At 42.4% G+C, this 22,898-nt stretch overlaps 2 protein-coding genes across 3 annotated transcripts in view; one reads left to right on the forward strand and one right to left on the reverse strand.

The window, feature by feature from the left end:
- Nucleotides 1–18,946, reverse strand: LOC127410285 (protein TsetseEP-like). Its single transcript, XM_051645473.1, has 6 exons — nucleotides 18,682–18,946; nucleotides 13,413–13,504; nucleotides 13,067–13,158; nucleotides 12,897–12,940; nucleotides 7,733–7,889; nucleotides 1–621 (listed from the first exon to the last, which is right to left on the reverse strand). Exons 5-6 carry the CDS (start codon nucleotides 7,850–7,852, stop codon nucleotides 1–3), a joined length of 741 nt encoding a protein of 246 aa, XP_051501433.1. The 5' UTR covers nucleotides 7,853–7,889; nucleotides 12,897–12,940; nucleotides 13,067–13,158; nucleotides 13,413–13,504; nucleotides 18,682–18,946.
- The window catches only part of LOC127410286 (AN1-type zinc finger protein 3 homolog), a 22,582-nt gene continuing 17,593 nt past the window's right edge, over nucleotides 17,910–22,898 (forward strand). Inside the window, exon 1 of one of the 2 annotated variants that reach the window (XM_051645474.1) lies at nucleotides 17,910–18,218. In XM_051645474.1, the coding sequence (XP_051501434.1) occupies nucleotides 18,148–18,218 (71 nt within the window). In that variant the 5' untranslated portion in view covers nucleotides 17,910–18,147. Of the gene's footprint in view, nucleotides 18,219–18,693; nucleotides 18,782–22,898 lie in introns of those variants that run through there. The other variant, XM_051645475.1, reaches the window with a different exon arrangement.

Below are 22,898 nucleotides of genomic sequence, written 5' to 3' on the forward strand. Positions count from 1 at the left end.
CTAACTCTCTGACTCCTGCTTTGGCTCTGGCTCGGTCTCCGGCTCTGGCTCAGTCTCCTGCTCTGGCTTTGGCTCTGGCTTTGGCTCTGTCTCTGGCTCCTGCTCGGTCTCCAGCTCTGGCTTCGTATCCGGCTCTGGCTTCGGCTCTCTCTCTGGCTCCTGCTCGGTCTCCAGCTCTGGCTTCGTCTCCGGCTTTGGCTTCGGCTCGGTCTCCGGCTCCGGCTCGGTCTCCAGCTCAGTCTCCAGCTCTGGCTTTGGCTCTGGCTCTAGCTTCAGCTCGGACTCAGTCTCTGGCTCAGGCTCTAGCTTTGGCTCTGACTTCGGCACGGGCTCCGTCTCTGGCTCGGTCTCCAGTTCTGTCTCCAGCTCAGGCTCCGGCTCGGTCTCCAGCTCTAGCTCAGGCTCCAGCACTTGTTTCAGCTCTGGCTCAGCTGAGGGGCCAGGTGGTTCTTCTGCCTCAACTGATGAGGCAGGCATGGAGGCTACCATACCTGGAGCCATTTGCATGTCTGAGGTTGGAACCTCTGGCTGCAGTAGTCCAAGTGGGCTTAATTTCCAGCTCCCTGAAAATATTGCCTCCATAATGTCTTTGCCGTCCTGCATGGGATCTTTAATGGAAATCTAAGAAACAACAAACATAAACAGAATTGACTGATAAAGTACCAGCATCTATGACTGCACTTTAAGAAAATAAATTTATTTTTAAAGAGAAAATACAGTATAACTTAACATTCATTCCCCATTTTTCAATAAAAGTGTTTAATTCCCCATAAATAAATTTATTTACACCAAATTTACATTTTGTCTAATATTTAACTGATTATGTGTTACTGAAAACAGGAATTCTGCTTTAAATGAATGTAAGTGTCATGTTTTTTACATGTGAAAATGTCATTCTAACCTGAGATGTTTGTAAAAAAATATTTCTTCCAGTGTACAAATATATATATATATATATATATATATATATATATATATATATATATATATATATATATATATATATATATAAACACAGTATAATTTAACATAAATTTCACATTTTGTAATAAAAGTGCCAAATTTACATTTTCAGCAAATATTGCTCCTTGAAAAAAATGATTTTACTTATAAAGTTATGTATTGAACTTTATTTGATGCTTCATTTGCAACACAAGATATTGCGTTTATGCTGTACTCATATGTCAAAACTCAACAAATAATTTTGAGTGTCAAAATGTACTGGGAGTTTAGTAAACTCCAAAGTAAAATTGATTTTTGCTGTTTGTTCAGTTTACTTCATTAAAATGAAAGCAACGCAATATCACTTGGTGAAATACACTTACTGTACAAATTTAAAATGTATGTTTACTTAATCCATTTGTGTTAAGATATCTATAACTGTTAAAAAAGTCCATAATTTAACATAAAATACTGTAAAAATGCTACAGTAAAATATATATATATATATATATATATATATATATATATATATATATATATATATATATATATTTAATAAGACAATACATGTCATTTTACAGTAAACAGCATTCGTACAGATGCTCAAAGTTAAATTCAAGGACATTCAAGGACTTTTCAAGCATATTTTTATTTGTTTTCAAGGACTATGCTCGAGATTTCATTAAAACAAATTATTTTTGTTAATTTTAAATAAAATATTTTAACCATTCAGTTAATTTATTTTTATAAAACACCACTTATTACAAGTACAACAATGAGCATCTTTAAATACATATTCTCACAGTAACAATTCTTGGTTCATTCATGATGAAATTGATGTGCAATTGTAGTGTGCTCCCTTAAAATGCACTTCGCTTTCCAACAAAAGTGAATAACTGGGTCCGTAAACAGTAGTCCATATGACTCGTGCTGTGTTTCATGTTTTCTAAAGTCACACAACAGATTTATGTGAATTGCAAATGGGTCATTCTCAAAAATTTTTGACTTTCCAACTTACAAAATATTGAAGTTTTTTCCTATAAATTCTGAGGGTAAATATTTTGTAACATGTTGACATCCATTTTTATTCATAAAGGACAACTTGGCTGTTGTTTTTTCTTTTATTATTTAATTTTGTTTCATGAACGAAGAAAGTTAACACTAAGTTAACACTAACGAGGGTAAAATTGGTTACAACACCAAATTTTGAGGGTTAAATGGGGTACAACACCAAATATTTTTGTGTGGAAAATATTAGTTAAAATGTGAATTAATAACTTTTTAACATGCTGGGAAAAATCACTATATGCATATTTAAGCAGCCTCTGAACTTTGGCCTTAATTATTTTCCACTACTTTTAGTATATATAAAACAAATGTACATTGATAACACCAATGCCATGAAATCAAACACTCTTTAAATTATTTAAATTATTAATAATAATTTTGTTTTGGTTTTTTGCACACTTATTTGGCCTTGCACTAATGCTTTTATTAAAAATAAGTACAAAATAAATACATAAATAACTTTACATGTCATAGAAGTGGTGTACCAGATGAAGGGAACAAGGATTTTTTTCAGGCAATTAACAATTTCAAATATATTTTCTAAAAAAATTGCAAAACAGAGCCAAGCCTTTTCATATCATTAAAGGTTAGGTTATAAAATTACTTAAAAAAAAAAATAAAAAAATAATATATATATATATATATATATACACACTATATTGCCAAAAGTATTCGCTCATCTGCCTTTAGACGCATATGAACTTAAGTGACATCCCATTCTTAATCCATAGGGTTTAATATGACGTCGGCCCACCCTTTGCAGCTATAACAGCTTCAACTCTTCTGGGAAGGCTTTCCACAAGGTTTAGGAGTGTGTTTATGGGAATATTTGACCATTATTCCAGAAGCGCATTTGTGAGGTCAGACACTGATGTTGGACGAGAAGGTCTGGCTCGCAGTCTTCGCTCTAATTCATCCCAAAGGTGCTCTATCGGGTTGAGGTCAGGACTCTGTGCAGGCCAGTCAAGTTCTTCCACACCAAACTCACTCATCCATGTCTTTATGGACCTTGCTTTGTGCACTGGTGCGCAGTCATGTTGGAACAGGAAGGGGCCATCCCCAAACTGTTCCCACAAAGTTGGGAGCATGGAATTGTCCAAAATCTCTTGGTATGCTGAAGCATTCAGAGTTCCTTTCACTGGAACTAAGGGGCCAAGCCCATCTCCTGAAAAACAACCCCACACCATAATCCCCCCTCCACCAAACTTCACAGTTGGCACAATGCAGTCAGACAAGTACCGTTCTCCTGGCAACCGCCAAACCCAGACTCATCCATCAGATTGCCAGATGGAGAAGCGTGATTCGTCACTCCAGAGAACGCGTCTCCACTGCTCTAGAGTCCAGTGGCGCCACTGCATCCGACGCTTTGCATTGCACTTGGTGATGTATGGCTTGGATGCAGCTGCTCGGCCATGGAAACCCATTCCATGAAGCTCTCTAAGCACTGTTCTTGAGCTAATCTGAAGGCCACATGAACTTTGGAGGTCTGTAGCGATTGACTCTGCAGAAAGTTGGCGACCTCTGCGCACTATGCGCCTCAGCATCCGCTGACCCCGCTCTGTCATTTTACGTGGCCTACCACTTTGTGGCTGAGTTGCTGTCATTCCCAATCACTTCCACTTTGTTATAATACCACTGACAGTTGACTGTGGAATATTTAGTAGCGAGGAAATTTCATGACTGGACTTGTTGCACAGGTGGCATCCTATCACAGGTGGCGTCTGCTTCCTGCGGTGGGCTCCACGCCGGGGCCGGGCCGAAGGGGCGGGCTGTGGCGAAGCCGGTGCAGTCACCGCAGGGGGACACCCTTGGCGATGAGTAGATGGGGTGCGGGATCTTGAGCCGCGCCGGGGCAGGATATACCGGCTAGCATCCATCTACTGCTCTACCATCGAGAACTGCTGGGCAAAGTCCTCGGTGTCGCCGAATAGGCCCGCCTGGGAAATGGGGGCAGCAAGGAATCGTGTCTTGTCGGCCTCACCCATCTCGACCTGGTTGAGCCAAAGGTGGCACTGCTGGACCACTAGTGTGGCCATCGTCCGCCCGAGAGACCGCGCCGTGACCTCCGTCGCTCGGAGAGCGAGGTCGGTCGCCGAGCACAGTTTCTGCATCAATCCCGGGGTGGAACTACCCTTGTGCAGTTCCTTTAGCACCTTGGCGGACTTGCAGGAGAGCCATGGAGTGCAGGGCTCAGGCGGCTTGTCAAGTGGCACCGTAAGCCTTGGCCGTCAGAGACGACGTAAACCTACAGGCCTTGGACGGGGGCTTTGGGCACCCGTGCCAGGTGGCGGCGCTCTGCAGGCATAGGTGCACCGCGAGCACCTTTATCCACCGGGGGATTGCCGAATAACCCTTGGCCGCCCCACCATCGAGGGTAGTGAGAGCGGGGAAGCTGAAAAGATCGGGACCGGGCAGTAAAAAGTGCCTCCCATAACCTTGTCAGCTCTTCATGCACTTCCGGGAAGAAAGGAACGGGGGCGGGGCGTGGCTTTGAGCGGCGCCGCGAGTCCAGAAATCAATCACCGAGCCGCGAGGTTTCAGGGAAGAGCGGGAAATCCACTCTAACCGACGCTCGCGGCTGCCCGGGAAAGCATGTCGTCATCTCCGCGTCAGCCTGTGACTGGGTGATCGACCCCGAAGGGAGGAGCCCAGCTGAGGCTTCCGTCTGGACGAGCCCGCTCTCCGATGCTGCGCTCGAGAGCTCATCACTTTCGCGGGCTCCGAATAAGAGGTCGAACTTGCCATGAGACGAGCCGGCGGACTCACCCGGAAGCCCGATCGGGGCAGACAAGCGTGCTGGGGAATGGGAGGTCCGCGGGGGGATACCCAGCAGAGGCGGTCCCATTGGGGTCCCCAAATCGCCCCCAGTGCTAGCCACGCTGGCCTCAAACCCGTGGGTAAAAGGACCGAGGCGGGAGCCTCTGGGGTGGCTCGCTTTCTTACGAAGGCGAGCCGCGACCGCAACGTTGCCATGGACATATTCTTGCAATGAGAACATGACCATCCACGAACGCTGTCTCTGCGTGAGCAGTGCCCAGACACGAAAGACAGTGATTGTAACAGTTAGAAGGCGAGAGATAATGAGCACAACCAGAAATAACACACAATCGGAAAAGCATCTTTAAAAAGACGTGTCTTTAAAAAGACGTTCCGTGTGTGTGCTCTTTTAGAGAAATATATACTCTTTTAGAGGGGAAAAATGCTCTTTCAGAAAATATACTCTCTAGTTTTTCTGCTGAAGCGCCCAGGGGCGTTCTCTGCAGTGCACCAGTGCAGAGGAGGGAGAAGCCGCTGAAATGCGCCATCAGATCCAGCAGAGGTGAATGAACAGTAGTATTCAGCTCAATGAGCATGACCGTTCGGCTCCGAAGAGAAAATCTGAATGAGTGGTTGCATACCAGCTCCTTTTATACCCGTATGTTCGGGGGAGTGGCATGCAAATACCACTTGCCAATTTTCATTGGCCTTTTATCAAAGACCAGAGGTGTCTCGGGCTCCCAAGAGTGACCCCTAGTGTCACTACATCGACACCATCATCGAGTGAGTGACAGATAGGGAACCTATTTTGTGAGACACAAAGCTTTCTTTACAGAAGGGGGCGCTAGACGACTCACAAAACTGAATCCTCCATTGATCTGCATTCAAATCATTCAACGTTTTACATCTCATCTCATTTTTTCACTCTGGAGAGTAAATTGCAATTAAAACTGATAGTTACAAGAATACATACTTGTTAAATCCACCACTGCAGTATCTATAAAGTATTTATTTTTTAAATCCTCCAGTAACACTTGATTGTGATTGGCCCAATCTGAACAGCGCTGCCAAAAGCCATCTATGCGCTGCCTGCTTCAGCAGTGGTCTAGTGGTCTGTCGTCGTGTTTTTCCAAAAATAAATAAATACATTTCATTTATTAAATGATTTAAGCAACGTATTTTAAGATTTTCTATAATTCAAGAACTTTTTAAGCACCTCTTGGTAAAAATGGCTATTTTCAAGGGTTTTCCAGGACTTAAATTTGAAAAAGCCAAATTCAAGCACTTCAAGCACCTTGTACAAACCCTGAGTCAAATATTGTTAAGAAATGTTTTTAGATGTAAAAGTACCATTTAATTAATGGTAAAAATGTATATTATGTCTGACAAAAGAAAACATGTACTTTTACGGTAAGCTATTGTTAAAAGTACGGTGAAAACATAATTCGGCATTCCCAGAAGTCCCTGCGTGAGCCAACACATTTAATATTTTATGGAAATAGTTGTTTCTTCTTATTCTTTAATATCCGTTATGTACATTGGGGTCTATGTTATGTTTGATGTAGTTTAGTTAAATGTTTGTTACATTATTTTAGAGTCACATGTGTTACCCTGATGGTGTTTGTGTCTATACATGTGTATTAATTATTGATCCTGGAAGAGTCACACTTGAGGAACTTTAAGTCCTCATGTGGCCTTCTGTTGTTACTATGGTGTGTACTAAGTGAATAACAGATCTTTGTAGTTCAAGAAGGCTGATATATTAAGTTTATAACATTTAATAATATAAATGGTAGTGAAATGTAAATTTACGGTATTTCGCCATAGATTTTCCCCCTAGCATGCTTTGCATGAGACTCGATGGGGAGAGTAAATGTTGAAATTATGAGCTATTTTATGTGTTTTATGCAATATGAATAAAGGGGGGTATTTGTAAGTATTTCATGTTCTTTTATGTTGAGATTTAGAAGAGTTTCCGTAACGTTGGAGTTTTGGGGGTTACCACTGTGATGTGGAGTGGAGCTTGAGCTTAAAAGCTCCTGAAATGTAAAGTTTAAAATTCATGGTGGAGTAAACCTACTTTAACTCTTAGTGTTAAAAAACTCAAATGTATTTGTTGGCGAGGGACAGTAATTAAAGTAAAAACATGTTGTTGTTTATGAATGGTGTAACCGTGTTATTTCTATTTACAGTAAAAACATGTTTTTTTAATTAATGGTCTACAAATGTTTGTTTTTTAAATGAACAGTCAAAACAAATAATTTTATTTTATGCAATATACATTTTAAACATATCATTTCAACTTGCAGTTTCAGCACGCTGTTTGAAATGACAATTTAAACATTTCAGTTAATGGTAAACATTTGGCACCCCGTGCTGCCGTGCATTTACCGTTATTTTTTAACAGTGTGCTTCCTGTTTAGTATTAACTCAAGCCGTTAAACACACACACACACACACCTACATCGCCTTAAATTAAAATAATTGTTGGTGAATTATATCCTCCAAACTAAAATGTCAAAAATAAACACATTTAAAATGGGGGTAAGTCGTCACATGTGTAAATCTATGGTTACAATTTCTTTTGGCCAGAATAATGGTTTATTACCTTTTTTTTGTTTTATTTGTTACCTTTTACATTTTGCTGTTTCATGAATTGTTTCATATTTGTTTTACTGTGTACCCTTTGCTGTTTACAAATGTTTAACATCAACATTCGAGACTTTGAGGTGTATGCCTACCTATATAGAAATTGGCTTACAAAAATAAACCTCCCATGGCAATATTCACAGTAGGAAAAAAGTGTGACAACTAGCCCCAGTCTCCCCTATACAGTATAAAACTTACACAACTTTATTTCTTTGCAAAGTTTCGGTATCACATAATACACATAACACAATCCAATTTACATGCTGCTTTACATGAACATATAAGACACAGAATAAGATAAAAGCAGTTTGTTTACCCGTCTCCTCTCCCTAACAGGTGGAACAGAGGATGGAGACTGAGGAGACCCCATTAGTTCGGCGGCAAAAATGCCACAGTATGGTGCCGACTGTGGAAAATAGATGGGCATGGGTGCCATGCTAACAATGATGGATACGTTGTAATGCTGTAAAACACTGTGAGAGAAAGAAAACATGACTTTTTAGAAATGTTTTAATGAAGTGAACTTCAGTCTTATTATTGACATTTGTTAGTTCAGGAACGTGTTTCTATATGAGATCAACTGTAATCTCATTGTACATTGCATCTTATGCAATACATACATTGAGACAAGTGTTTAACATTCCCCTGCTAAGGGTCAATGATGTGACTAAGGGCATTTTCCTTGAAGGGCACCTCGGGAAGGGGACGACACTTGAAGGTTTGTTCCAAACAAAAGGTGCATTTTTTCAAGACTTTTACTGAAGACTGTATTTAAACTGTAATGCCATGCTCCCTTCATAGTGCCCACATCAAGAGCTCTGTCTTTCGTAGTGAGCAGGGCATAGGGATGATCACTTTTGATTGAAATTCGCTCTAATCATTTCTCCATATACATATAAATATACATATAAATACATATAAAATGCAATTCATAAAAAATTACTTCACGTATGCACAGCTTGCTTAATATTATTAATTATTAATATTAACTCATATTACAATAATATAAATTACACTCGCATGCACTCAGATATATTTGAATATATTTATCTGTGTATGTACATTTACATAAAGTATATTCAAATAAAGTATTTTAGCACTTTTAAATTAATGGTTATGGCACTTTTTAGAGTAAATTATCAATTGTTTTTATTTAAATTGTATACATGTTTATTAAAAAAAACTGTGTTACAGCCTACTTACATCGTCAGACGAGCTGAAGATCAGATACAGAATAACTAATGTGAACTTCTGCACTCCCTTTTATACTCTCCAAATATTCTATTCCAGTTGTGACGTCACAATGACCTTTTTGATTTGATTCAAATCGCCTTCACTATATGAACTGTGAGAATATTATATTTGTATTATTCTCACAGAATATTTCGGTAATCATGAAGTGTAAAAAGCTAGTAAAATAACTAGCAACGCACGGTTAGCAAATGAATCATTCTTTTGAACTGGTTCTTTTCAGTGAATTGGCCAATTGCTTGCAGAACGATCTGAATCGATTCGTGATTAAGTACAATTCGTTCAGAGTGAATTCGTTCTCTCACTGAATCATTTAGGAGTGTTTCTCACACAGTGAAACAGTATCGGCATATTTACGAACATAGAACAAAAAGTGCGGGATAACGTGGATATTTAACTACAATCAAATGTCTTTTTGGGAAGTAACTTTAAGAAACTTCAGCTAGTGTGTGTTATGAGAATAAGGGGCTGTTCACACCGAACGTGTTTTTCAATCTTTTACTGCCCGGTCCCGATCTTTCAGCTCCCCCGCCCTCACTGCCCTCGATGGTGGGGCGGCCAAGGGCTATTCCCCCGGTGGATAAGGCGCTCGCGGTGCACCTATGCCTGCAGAGCACCGCCACGTGGTGCGGGCGCCCAAAGCACCCGTCCAAGGCCTGTAGGTTTACGTCGTCCCTGACGGCAAATGCCTATGGTGCCGCTGGGCAAGCTGCCTCTGCCCTGCATCCCATGGCTCTCCTGCAAGTCCATCAAGCCAAGGAGCTAAAAGAACTGCACAAGGGTAGTTCCTCCCCGGGATTGATGCAGGAGCTGCGCTCGGCGACCGACCTCGCCCTCCGGGCGACAAAGGTCACGGTGCGGCGAAGTCCACCTTGGTGGTCCAGGAGCGCCTCCTTTGGCTCAACCTGGTCGAGATGGAAGAGGCCGACAAGGCACGGTTCCTTGGCATCCCCATTTCCCAGGTTAGCCTGTTCACCAACAACGTCGAGGACTTTGTCCAGCAGTTCTCGGCGGTAAAGCAGCAGACGGAGGCTATCCGGCACATCCTGCCCCGGTGCGGCTCAAGATCCTGCACCCCGTCTGCTCGTCACCAAGGGCGTCCCCCTGCGGTGACTGCACCGGCTCCGCTGCAGCCTGCCCCCACGGCCCGGCCCCGGTGTGGAGCCCACCGCAGGAAGCTGACGCCACCCGTCTCACGGCCGGCTGCCAAGAACCCGCGAAAGGCTTCGAAGCGCCCGTGAGATGGGCGACCCAGGGATGACGAAACCCGCTGCTCTGGAGCTGGTAAGCAGACCACTCCATCCCCCGGTGGAGGGCCGGGAGGAGAATCTTTTGTTACCTTTTCATTTAATTTCGCCGCATGCAGAGTTCAGCAAAAGAGCGGTTTCCTTGTTCCCTGGGTCACATACCCGGTGCGCACGGCCGTCATCACGACCACCGTCCACCATTCCATTTTGGCAGGTTTGGTGCTCCAGCGGTGGTCTCCCCGCCCCTGCGCGCCCAGCTGTGGCACAAATCCGCCCCCGATGTGACAGTCTCCACGGGTCACGAGGACAGGCCTCTTCCTCCCCCGTCCCAAGCTGTTCCGGGGGTGGTCACAAGGAGCCAGGTAAGTGCTTCGATGTTCCTGAACTCAGCATGGCCACGACACGGCGTGGCACCTCAGGCTCCGCCCCGCCGCATGGCCCCACCCGCCGGTTCATCCGACGAGACTGTCCCCTTGGTCCTCCTCGCCCGGAGCTTGGATGCTTGGCTTGCGCTTTCCAACCCGTCACGATGGCTGGTCCGGACTGTCCGACACAACTACGCGATTCAGTTCGCCAGGCGTCTGCCCAGGTTCAGCGGCGTCCACTTCACCGTGGTGAAGGGTGAGAACACCGCTACCTTGCGCGTGGAAATCCCTACCCTCCTACGGACGGGTGTGATAGAACCTGTCCCTCCGGCCAAGATGAAGAAGGGGTTTTACAGCCCCTACTTCATTGTACCGAATAAAGGCGGTGGGTGGCGGCCAATCTTGGACCTGCGAGTACTGAACCGGGCTTTACACAGACTCCCGTTCAAGATGCTGACGCAAAAATGCATTCTAGCGAGCATCCGGCATCAAGATTGGTTCGCGGCGGTAGACCTGAAGGACGTGTACTTCCACGTCTCGATTCTACCTCGACACAGACCCTTCCTGTGGTTTGCATTCGAGGGTCGGGCGTATCAGTACAAGGTCTTCCCTTTCGGCCTGTCCTTGTCCCCTCGCGTCTTCATGAAGGTCGCAGAGGCAGCCCTTGCCCCGTTAAGGGAAGTGGGCATTCGCATCCTCAACTATCTCGATGATTGGCTAATCCTAGCTCACTCTTGGGATGTGTTGTGTGCACATAGGGACCTGGTGCTCTCGCACCTCAGCCGACTAGGGCTTCGGGTCAACTGGGGAAAGAGCAAGCTCCTCCCGGTTCAGAGCATCTCTTCTCTCGGCTTGGAGTTGGATTCAGTCTCGATGACGGCACGCCTCATGAACGAGCACGCACAGTCGGTGCTGACCTGTTTGATGCCGTTCAGACAGAAGACAGTGGTTCCACTGAAACTGTTTCAGAGGCTCCTGGGGCATATGGCATCCTCAGCCGTGGCCACTCCACTCGGGTTGATGCATACGAGACCGCTTCAGCACTGGCTCCAGACTCGAGTCCCAAGATGGGCATGGTGCCGCGGGACACATCGCGTGGCCATCACGTCAGTCTGTCACCGACTCTTCAGCCCTTGGACCGACCTCACATTTCTACGGCAGGCGTTCCCCTAGAGCAGGTCTCCTGGACGGGCCCGCGGCTGCATTGGCACATCAACTGCCTCGAGTTGTTGGCAATTCTGCTCACCCTACGGAGGTTTCGGCTGTTGATGCAGGGCAAGCATGTGTTAGTTCGGACCTACAACAATGGTGGCATACATCAACCGTCAAGGCGGTTTACACTCCCGTAGTATGTCACAACTCGCCCGCCGTCTCCTCCTCTGGAGTCCTCAAGTCGCTGCGAGCCACTCACATCCTGGGCGACCTCAACACTGCAGCGGACGCGCTGTCACAACAGGTTAACCTCAGGGGAGAGTGGAGACTCCACAGTTCAGCCAGTTGTGGCATTTCGTATAGGGACCCCTAGTGTCACTACATCGACACAACGTCAAGTGAGTGACAGATAGGGAACATCCTGGTTACTTGCGTAACCTCCGTTCCCTGATGGAGGGAATGAGACTTTGTGTTCCTCCTGCCACAATGCTGGACTACCCACTGAAATGGCCAGGACCTTGTCTTGGCTCCTCAGCACAAAACCTGAATGAGTGGTTGCATACCAGCTCCTTTTATACCCGTATGTTCGGGGGAGTGGTATGCAAATACCACTCGCCAATTTTCACTGGCCTTTTTTCAAAGACCAGAGGTGTTTTGGGTTCCCAAGAGTGACCCCTAGTGTCACTACATCGACACAACGTCTTGTTCCCTCCATCAGGGAATGGAGGTTACGCAAGTAACCAGGACATTTTCCATTGAGAGCCTAAATCAGATTTACCTTATGTAAAATACTTAGCAAATGGTGGCAACAAATCTCTAGCCAGAGCTTGATCAATATGCATCACTGTTATTAAATATGTCCAGTGAGTGCACAAAAGCTGCTTTATATTACAGTAACGAAGTGACGCTGTATGGTCTTATGATCATGCAACAGACAATACTTTTTTATGATATCTTATGTGAAAGGCTAAATGACATTTAAGGTTGTTTGTTTACTGATTTTGCATTTCCTGCTGCGTGTGAACTGTTATGTATCGTTTATCAGGGAGCCCACAGTTGCCCATTTTTTATTTTTGTATACAAAAATTCTACTTAATTCATCTACCAGGTTTATATTCATCTCTATTTTATTCCTTTGCATGCAATGCATTTAAAATACTCTGCTAAAACTCAGATCAAAGCTTCAAGGGTCATAATTAAAATGAATGAATCTGATGTTTGAGAATGTGCTGTATGACTTCCACCATCAGGTGTTGCCCTTGAGCAAGTGGGCTTGAAACAGCAACAACATTGTTGTTGTGTATTGCATCTCGTAGTGAGAATTAATAGTACTTTCATCAAAACAGATTAGTTTTCTGGTGGATGAGGAAATATACTGCTTTTTTGTTGAAAAAGCCACTGCATCTCTGGCTTCAACACATACACTGCTTTAATATTTAAAAGTTTTTTATTGAAAATGTCTAACCTCTTCTGTGCTTTCTGTAGCACCTGTTCTCATCTCTGCAGCACTGGGGGTAAAAAATGCCACATTATGTCATTAGTGATGTCAACTTGACCTGGAAAACCACTTGTCACAACTGGCAGAATGGATTTAGTAGGTATGCACACCCACAATGCAAACAAAGTCCTGTACCTTTTTTTTTCCCTTTGGAAGATGTGCTCTTCAGAAGCACAGATTCTGCCTGGTATCGCCACATGCTGTTGCTCTGCAACCACTGAATCAAAACCTATAAAAACAGTAATAATAATGTGAAAAATTGACAGCTTTAACCACATTGAAGGTTTCTGTCTTTTATGATTTCACTTAAATTGATACTTGTACTGAAGCACTGCAGTTTGGATTCCAAAAATTAGAGATTAAGTAGAAAGTCATGCTTACATTTTGTTGTACTTGTGGTGTATTACTCGCTTATCATTTTCTTTGCTGCAAATGAAATTCTTGTAATAATTGTTAATTTGGTACATATCCTCATTAGCTCACCTCAAAATGACCTCTGTAATGAAAAGCTGCTTTTCAGCTACAGTTCCGGGCACTGACAGGATTTTGTCCAATCGCTGGATAAGGTCTTCTGTCTGAGGTAACAAGTAATGAAGAAACATGGAAAACTGTTTTATATATACCATGCTGACAGAGGACATTAACAATACAGACATAAAAGCTGTGTGAAATTGGCAAAGAGTTCCAGTTAGTCTCCTGTGACTACTGAATTGTGGGAAACATACTGCAGGAGGTGGCCGAATTGCAGCAAGCAGACTGTCATGAGGATATTTAGCTATATACAGGAGTTGTAGAAACACTTCAGAAACTCATTAGAATTACTATTCACTAGTACAGCAGATGCTTATTGACATGAGCAAATGTCAGCAAATGGGTGCTGGTTGACATGCATGGAAAAACAAAACCAGTACTCATAGAAAGTTTTACAGTATAATATAAGAAGGTAATAAAACAAAAAGTGAAGATAATAGACAGTGAAAGTATAAAAACATTAAAAGAAGATTCACAATTAAAATCATTAAGTAATAATATTTTGGAAAATATGTACTGAGATCTCTTAATACAGTGGGAATCATGTATATTATGGATTATGCTAAAGAAAAAGCTTTGTTGAGTTTAAACCAGTGATTAAAAACCTCAACTGATGTTTCTGTCATCAGATCCAGAGAGATTATATTAAAGAGTTAGAGTACAAAAATGCAGAAGGTGGGTTCCCAGTTGGTCTGATGTGTTGTCATTGTGATCAGTAAGTCTCTGGATCCGAAGGCTCTACAAGAAACATATTTTGGCAGCATATCAACTAAACTCAGCAAAAAAAGAAATGTCCTCTCACTTTCAACTGCTTTTATTTTCAGCAAACTTAACATGTGTAAATATTTGTATGAACATAAAAAGATTCAACAACTAAGACATAAACTGAACAAGTTTCACAGACATGTGACTAACAGAAATGGAATAATGTGTCCCTGAAGAAAGGGGGGGTCAAAATCAAAAGTAACAGTCAGTATCTGATGTGGCCACCAGCTGCATTAAGTACTGCTGTGCATCTCCTCCTCATGGACTGCACCAGATTTGCCAGTTCTTGCTGTGAGATGTTACCCTACTCTTCCACCAAGGCACTTGCAAGTTCCCGGACATTTCTAGAGGGAATGGCCCTAGCCCTCACCCTCTGATCCAACAGGTCCCAGACGTGCTCAATGGGATTGAGATCTGGGCTCTTCGCTGGCCATGGCAGAACACATTCCTGTCTTGCAGGAAATCATGCACAGAACGAGCAGTATGGCTGGTGGCATTGTCATGCTGGAGGGTTATGCCAGGATGAGCCTGCAGAAGGGGTACCACATGAGGGAGGAGGATGTCTTCCCTGTAACGCACAGCGTTGAGATTGCCTGCAATGACAACAAGCTCAGTCCGATGATGCTGTGACACACCGCCCCAGACCATGACGGACCCTCCACCTCCAAATCGATCCCGCTCCAGAGTATAGGCCTTGGTGTAATGCTCATTCCTTTGACGATAAACGCGAGTCCGACCATCACCCGAAGGTGGGTTTGTGCCCATAGGTGACGTTGTTGCCGGTGATGTCTGGTAAGGACCTGCCTTACAACAGGCCTACAAGCCCTCAGTCCAGCCTCTCTCATCCTATTGCAGACAGTCTGAGCACTGATGGAGGGATTGTGTGTTCCTGGTGATACTCGGGCACTTGTTGTTGCCATCCTGTACCTATCCCGCAGGTATGATATTCGGATGTACTGATCCTGTGCAGGTGTTGTTACACGTGGTCTGCCACTGAGAGGATGATCAGCTGTCCTTCCTGTCTCCCTGTAGCGCTGTCTTAGGCGTCTCACAGTACGAACACTGCATTTATTGCCCTGGCCACATCTGCAGTCCTCATGCCTCCATGCAGCATGCCTAAGGCATGTTCACGCAGATGAGCAGGGAACCTGGGCATCTTTCTTTTGGTGTTTTTCAGAGTCAGTAGAAAGGTCTCTTTAGTGTCCTAAGTTTTTATAACTGTGACCTTAATTGCCAACCGTCTGTAACCTGTTAGTGTCTTAACGACCGTTCCACAGGTGCATGTTCATTAATTGTTTATGGTTCATTGAACAAGCATGGAAAACATAGTTTAAACCCTTTACAATAAAGATCTGTAAAGTTATTTGGATTTTTACAAAATTATCTTTAAAATACAGTGTCCTGAAAAAGGGACGTTTCTTCTTTTGCAGAGTTTATAAAGCCTGGGGGAAAGTGCATGACTTAAAGACATAGTAAGATCTTAAATTAGGCTATATACTCAGACTAACTGGAAGCCAAAGCAAGAACTTCATATAGAACTGGTGTGTGCTCTTGTCCTAGCTCCATTTAAAACTGTAGCATCATGATTCTGTACCACTTGAAACTAGAAAGCTTGGAGGAGACCTACTTGAAATGACTGCTAAAAAAAGAACCAGTTAACTGGTTAGCCTGAGAAGCGCTAAACTGTAAACCACAGTTTTGATAATAGCTTCAATTTAAGTACAATTTACTGTACTTGAAAAGGATAATCCACCAAGTATCAATATTGCTTTCCATGGAATCATGGTCAGTTAACTGAATTCATTTAAAGAGTGAAGACATCCACTTTTCCTGGTTCCTGTTTTATCCTAAATGTACTACTCCACATAACAGCAGCAAGGCCTAAAGCCTCTCACTCCCTGTCATTTTGCACTCTGTAGATAATGTACCTGAAGATGGTGCTGCAGGTTGTAGCCCTAGACCTGCTAGTGTTATACTGATCAGGGTCAGAAAAAAACAACAACATAATAATAATGTCAAGGTTGAAAAAGGAAAGGGTATAGCATTAATGTAGATCCCCTAATATGATCATGATTTAAACACTGAGAAGTAATAGAATTTAAAAGACAAGTAATCACCGTAATATTACACTGTATTTATTATAAAAAATTAAAAAAAAATTGTTGAAAGATATCAGCCTATACGTAGCATACGCTATTTATTACTTTCCTCGGCATTGCAATATATAAAACTGTGATAATGAATCAAAAGTTGTTATCATCACACTTTATTTGATTGACTTTGGCAGCTGCCTCAAACAGAGGCTGGTCAGTGGCAGCTAGCATCTTCCTTTGTCAGTGGCTGTCAGTCATCATGATAAGGCCCAAACCATGGGCAGAATTTTATCTGAGGTCCAGAAGCATAAGTAGAGCAGGTTTAGCTTAGCTTAGCTTTTATAGCTGTATATTTGTACTGCTTTTTCATTTTTCCCAAGAAAACGTGTGTTTCAGAGATGTAATTTCCTGCATTCTGGTGAATTTTTAATGCATGTGAATCACAATGTAACCTACGAAGAGCAAATCAACTTTTAGGACAAATAGATTCTTGAAAAAAGTAGCTCTCCTCAAATTAGTTGTGGTGATGAAGATGTTTGTAATATTTTGTAGGAATTATATACTATAAATAACAGCAATAAAAGTTCTGAAATAATACTAAGAATTAACAGTAAATTATTTTTGAATATGATCATATTGTATTATAGGTATGATACAATCAAAATACTACTGTTCATATTTTATCATAATTGCTTGCAAGTCCCCTACAGTGAGTTCTTAATGTAGCACAGACATTGTTGTCATCATCACTGAGAATGTTGCATTGATAATGCATTGAAATTAACTGATCCAATGGAGTAAAGTCTGTTTGAGGGCAAACAATGTATTCTAATAGGCTATTGTGTACCAAAAATGTAGCCAAACAAACATCCATTCTTTCTTACCACCAACTCACTTTTAAGACATTGTGAACCATTCGTAAAATCAGAAGGATAGTCCCTTCTTGTGAGCAAATATGTTTCTGTTATGGACATGAATGGGTTAAAAAAGGTCTGCCGTCTGTGTTGCTGACAAAAAACACAGAAAATTCTGTCCATGTGTAATGATAACTTTTCTAACTACAGCTACTTACTATACAATAAAATGTGTTTTCATTGTCTGCTTGTTGCTATATTTTGATACTTTAATGATTAGAGAGGCCATGTATATGTAGTAATTAGACTTCAGTAGCCTAAGCGGATCAGACTTTTACGAACAGTAAAAGAATATCCCAAAAACAGCTGTGATTGAGCTCAAGATGGAATCTGAGGAACAAATTATTTGACTGCAGCTTATAAACTGTGAATTTGTGTGTAACAGCTCACCTGTCTGAAGTGAAAAAAGTGCCGTTGACAGTTCTGTGTTAGATTACTTTTGCTCAAAGTTTCGTGTATTTGTAGTGCGGTTCCCTTTGGGAGCACTAACATGGAAGAGTCCATTTGAGCTGATGGGGGTATAAAAAGATTCTTACACGTTATTGGTAATCTTATAGAAGTTGTTTTAACTATTATTGACTTCCTGTAATTTATTAAGTAAGTAAATACTGATAATGGACGCTTTTCATGTTTTAATTTTCATTCTAGCTCAGGTTATCACGCTATCTTCAGACGCCCCTCCTCTCGGGCTCTCTGTGACAGTGATCCAGCTGGTCGCTTTCATTTCAGGACAGATCGCGTCAATCGTTTATAATATTAAAACACGCAAAACCTCGTAAGGATTTCCGGTTCTGTTCGGTTGGACTGAACTTTAAATGAGTACTCGTGGTGGGCGCGCACTCCGGGAGACAGTGTTTGCTCGTGAAGGCCGTGTGCTCGTCCCCGGAGTGGCTCAACTGTTCTCGGACTGTTCCGATGGGAGACACCGGCAGCGAGCGCAGCAACCCGCCGACTCTTCCTCCGCGGTGCCCCTGCGGCTTCTGGGGGTAAGAAACAGATCATCATCTGCTACCGTTCAAATATTACCAATAAAACCAATGCTGAAGCAGATGAGGCTCTGTGGGGTCACAAGCGTTTCATATGTGTTTATTTTTTCTGCTTTATGTTGCGGATTCAGATTGAACTCCGTTTATTGCTGTGTGGTAAAGGTTATAAGGGCCGGTTTGAATTCATTTAGTAACTGTTAAAAAGCTAATCGTTTGCTTTTACTCCGTGTCGGTAACATTTGCTCAGAGGTGATTGAACACACAATGGACTTTTATTTGTGTTTTGTGAAAGACTGGCCTGCTTTACTGAATGTCATGACGAGTGTTTAAACATCCTCTTCGCTTTAAAACAGCACGAGTTGTGATGTGATTTTCATCAAGATATCATGGTTAAAAGTTTTCATGATAGCTTTATTAAAGCTGCTGTGATCGATTTCAGCGCCATTGTGTGGTGGAAATTCACCTGTAAAATGAGTCAGGCCACTCCAGTGGTAAAACTTCATCTTTATTCATGAGCCCGGGTCCCCTCCTACTACCAAAGAATACCTCAGAGAGCTACGAAGGTTAGTTCCAAAATACTGAATATTTATCCAGCACAATCATGCGTATTAATTTGTCAGAAGGCAAAGAATCAACTAAATGATTGGCTAAATATAAAAAGTAACTACCATAGTACCTCCTATCTTTCTTCACCTTACAAGGACAGGTTCCTGTCCTGAAATGCTCTATTCTTCATCCACACTAGTCTTCCTCTGCACATTCCATAATATGTTTTTCACTCTTCGGCTGTGTCCTCTGATAAGACCTCCCTTTTCCTCTCTGACCCTGGCAGAGATGGCCACACAAAGAAACTTCAGTTGACTTAGCTACACAAAGAGAAACTATTTATCTAAGCATTTGAACATGTTTGGTTCATTTACAGAAAGCAATTTACAGTTAATAAGAAATAACAGAAAAGAAACCAAGCATAATGAGGATTAATAAAAAATATTTTTCCATATTCCTCACTTAGAACCTATATGTTCAAATTCAGATAGATTAACAAAATTATTAGTGTTTAAAAACAGAACAATTAATCAGATGATTGTTTTAACACACATCATCAAAATCATAGTCATTAGAATATGGAAAGAGAGCAGGGTAGTCTTCATCACAGTAGGTGTCTGATATAGTTTTTTGTTAAAGACATATATTGACCTTGGACATGAGAACGAACTAAACATTATAATTGTGTTTTGAATACATTGACTCAGAACAGTTTCATTTTGATTGATCACTCATAAGCAAGACAGTGATACTGTCTGTGTCACACCTAGAACAGCTGGGTGAATGCCCAAACAGTCTGCACCACCACGTCCTGGGTGATTCTTCTTCTTTTTGTTTGGGTTTGTGTTGATCATGTGTCCTTGTGTCTTCTTGCTTCTGCCCTACTCCCAATTTCAGGGCCCCCTCAATTTTCCAGACCCTCATTTGTCCCCCTAGGGGACTCTTCCACCTCTGCCAGAGTTAGAGGCATGCCTATTGTGATTTCAGGAGGATTTCACCCTACAGCAATGCGAGCAGTGGATCCAGGTATCCCTTTCAGCCACTTGAACAACTGTGGGAGTAGTCAGGAGGATTCTCCACGGTTCCAACCAGCAAGGGCGGTGCCAAGCTTTCCGTCTGAAGTCTTTCACCAGAACCCAGTCTCCAACCTGCAGCTTGTGGATGGCACCCTCTGTTGAAGATGGGAGAGCTTCCTTTACCTGTGAACGAATAGACTGGACGTTTTGCATAGTTCAGACATATATTTCACCATCTGATCATCTGTCTGTTGCAAGGTGCCTTTGTGCTGTGGGAATCTGTAAGGGAGAGTGGCAGTAAGTCTCATAGGAAGACAAGTTGACACTTCAGTGGGCTCAGACCTGTTTGTTTATTTTGATGTCCCCAAATGTACATAAGGACCAATGGCAAAGCTTGAACCCAATTCAAACTTGTATCAGACATCACTTTAGCTAATTTGTGTTTTATCGTCTGATTCAGACTTTCAGCAGCACCCACCGATTGTGGGTGATATGCACAATGTTGTTTCAAATCAAAATTTTGCTTTTCTGATAGATTTTTTACCACTGTGTTCACAAAGTGAGAACCATTGTCTCCCCATCTGGGAATTGCTTCCCTTGTCAGGTGTTTAGCTACTGTCAGTGCATTTTGTCTCCTGCATGGAAAGCATTCAGAACATTTTGAAAACATGTCAATCACAACCAAGCAGTATTGATAACCTTGAGCTGGAGTTAATTCAATAAAATCCATCATCAGATGTTCAAACGGCATCTCTGGTGTTGGGTGTGCACTCTGCAAGATGACTGGCATCTTTGCAATATTAATTTGCATGCAAATCATGCATTTTTGCAAAATTGGGCTGCAAAATTTGAAAAGCCTGGTGCGTACCAGTATCTTTTAATCATATCGACCATACCTCCCTTAGATACATGGTCCGCACCATGTGTCAACTTAGCCATAAATGGAAAAATGTATTAGGTAAAGCTGGTTTGTTTTCAGAGTCAGTCCAAGTGCCTGTGGCAGAATCCATACTGCAGTTTGCACGGCAGAGGATTAGTTCTTCCTCGGTAGCATTTTGCTGTAAAAGAGGTAAATCATAGTGGTTAGTTAATGAGACATCTGACAGGTCTGTCATCTGTAACTGTGGTAAGTTTGATGATTTTGCTGCTGCTTTTGCAGCCATGTCAGCACGATTATTGCTGTCTGAAATCCAATCAGAAGCACGAGGATGTGCTCTGTATTTGCATACTGACAAAGACTGTGGGAGGAGAACAGTCCAAAAGGTTAATTATAAGTGTTTTGTGTGCTGTTGGCTTTCCAGAAGTCGTCACGCAACCACAATGTTTGTATAGTATGCCAGTGTCATGTAAAGTGCGGAAAGCATAATTACTGTCTGTGAAGACAGTAAGGCATTTTCCAAAATGCACGCACGTGTGAGTGCGAACAGTTCAGCCGCTTGGGCGGAAAGAGATGATGGCAATCTAAAACTTTCCACAACAGTATATGAGTCGCATACAGCATAAACATATGAGGGAGACCCATCGGACAGCCTCAAACTAGATCTGTTTACAAAAAAATAATACAGTCAGTATTGATAAAGTATCAGGCACGTCAGTCAGGTCAGTCCTCGGTTTCGAAACATTATCTAATACTATTAGGCAATCATGGGGAATGCCGCCATCTGCAGATGGTAAGAGTGTAGAGAGACTTAGAGTGTTGCAGCGATGTATAGTGACATTTTGCTAAGAGAAAAGAATGTTCTGATATGTTAAGAGTCTAGCATTAGACAAATGCACAGTGCGTGCCGAAGTAATATTTGTATGCACATCATGTGGGACGTAAACTTCCAACAGATGCATTGCAATCAAATCTGAGGATGCTAATACAGCCTGTGTGGTGGCTGCTAAGGAATGAACGCACGGTGGGTGGCCACGAATAACCGGAGTTAGAAAAGTAAGCTAAAGGCTTCTATTTTTCACCATGCGATTGTGTTAACACAGCAGTCATGAACCCATTGTTCTCATGTACATGCAATATGAAGGGTTTACTATAGTCAGGATTTGCTAAACAGGGTGGAGTCAGTAAAGCAATTTGAGCTTTTCAAATGCAGAATAGGCTTCTGGTGTCCATGTAACTAAATCATGCATTTGTTGCGAATGCATCTGAGCCAAATCAGAAAGCGGTTGTGACAATTCAGTATAATCAAGTATCCAAGCTCGACAGTAATTCATCATACCTAAAAAGGACATTACTCTTTTGTTTGTCCTCGGTTTAGGTAATGAGGAGATGGCACAAACTCGGGATGGATCGATTTGACGGCCGTCATGAGAAATAAAATGACCCAGATAATGTAATGATGTTCGTACTAATTGCAGTTTGTCACGTGTACACTTATGGCCATTTTCAGCTAAAAAGAGTAGCAAAGCCTTTGTGTCCTGCAAGCAGGCTTCTTCACTAAGGCTTGCCATAAGCAAATCGTCGACATAAATCAGAAGTGCACTTCCAGCTGGAGTTTTGAAAGTTTCAATATTGCGTAACAATTGAACCGTAAAAAACGCTGGGGAGTCGGTATACACCTGTGGCATGACGTTGCACTGAAATCTTTTATTTTTGAAGCAGATCGAAAACCAGCAACGGCTGTCCGGATGTACCGGAATCGGGAAAAATACATTTGCCAAATAAGTGGAGTCTGGTGGAATTGTAGAAACAATGGTCGCAGGATTGGGCACAATCAGGGCTGAAGGGAACACGGCTTTGTTTACCAAGGGTAAATCCTGGACCATTCTGTATTTGCCTTTTTTTTTTTTTTTTTTTTTTTTAACTGCCAAAAATGTATTAAGAGACTGGGGAATGTGTACACAAAGAAATGGCGCCTTTGTCCAAAAGATAATCGATGATCTCTGTCAGGCCTTTTTCCGCTTCTTTAGAAAGCGGGTATTGAGCTCTATATGGTCTGTAGTTTGATTTTGGACCACCTAAAGGGGTTGTGCATTTTTCATGCACCCGATATCGTACAAGTCTTTAGCCCACAGACCTTGGGGTATGTCATCCGAAACCGAAAGTACATCATTATAACTGTCTGTTACTTCTGAACTATCATCATTTTTCTTGTCTGGAACTAACAACGGTAGCCATCAT

This window comes from Myxocyprinus asiaticus, chromosome 19 (genome assembly GCF_019703515.2).
Source record: "Myxocyprinus asiaticus isolate MX2 ecotype Aquarium Trade chromosome 19, UBuf_Myxa_2, whole genome shotgun sequence".
Taxonomy (NCBI): domain Eukaryota; kingdom Metazoa; phylum Chordata; class Actinopteri; order Cypriniformes; family Catostomidae; genus Myxocyprinus; species Myxocyprinus asiaticus.

Coding starts and splice junctions, on each gene's coding strand:
- LOC127410285 (XM_051645473.1), bottom strand. CDS start 7,852: ATGGCACCCATGCCCATCTATTTTCCACAGTCGGCACCATACTGTGGC. Junction 622..7,732: donor CTGTTAGGGAGAGGAGACGG/GTAAACAAACTG, acceptor GTTGTTTCTTAG/ATTTCCATTAAAGATCCCAT.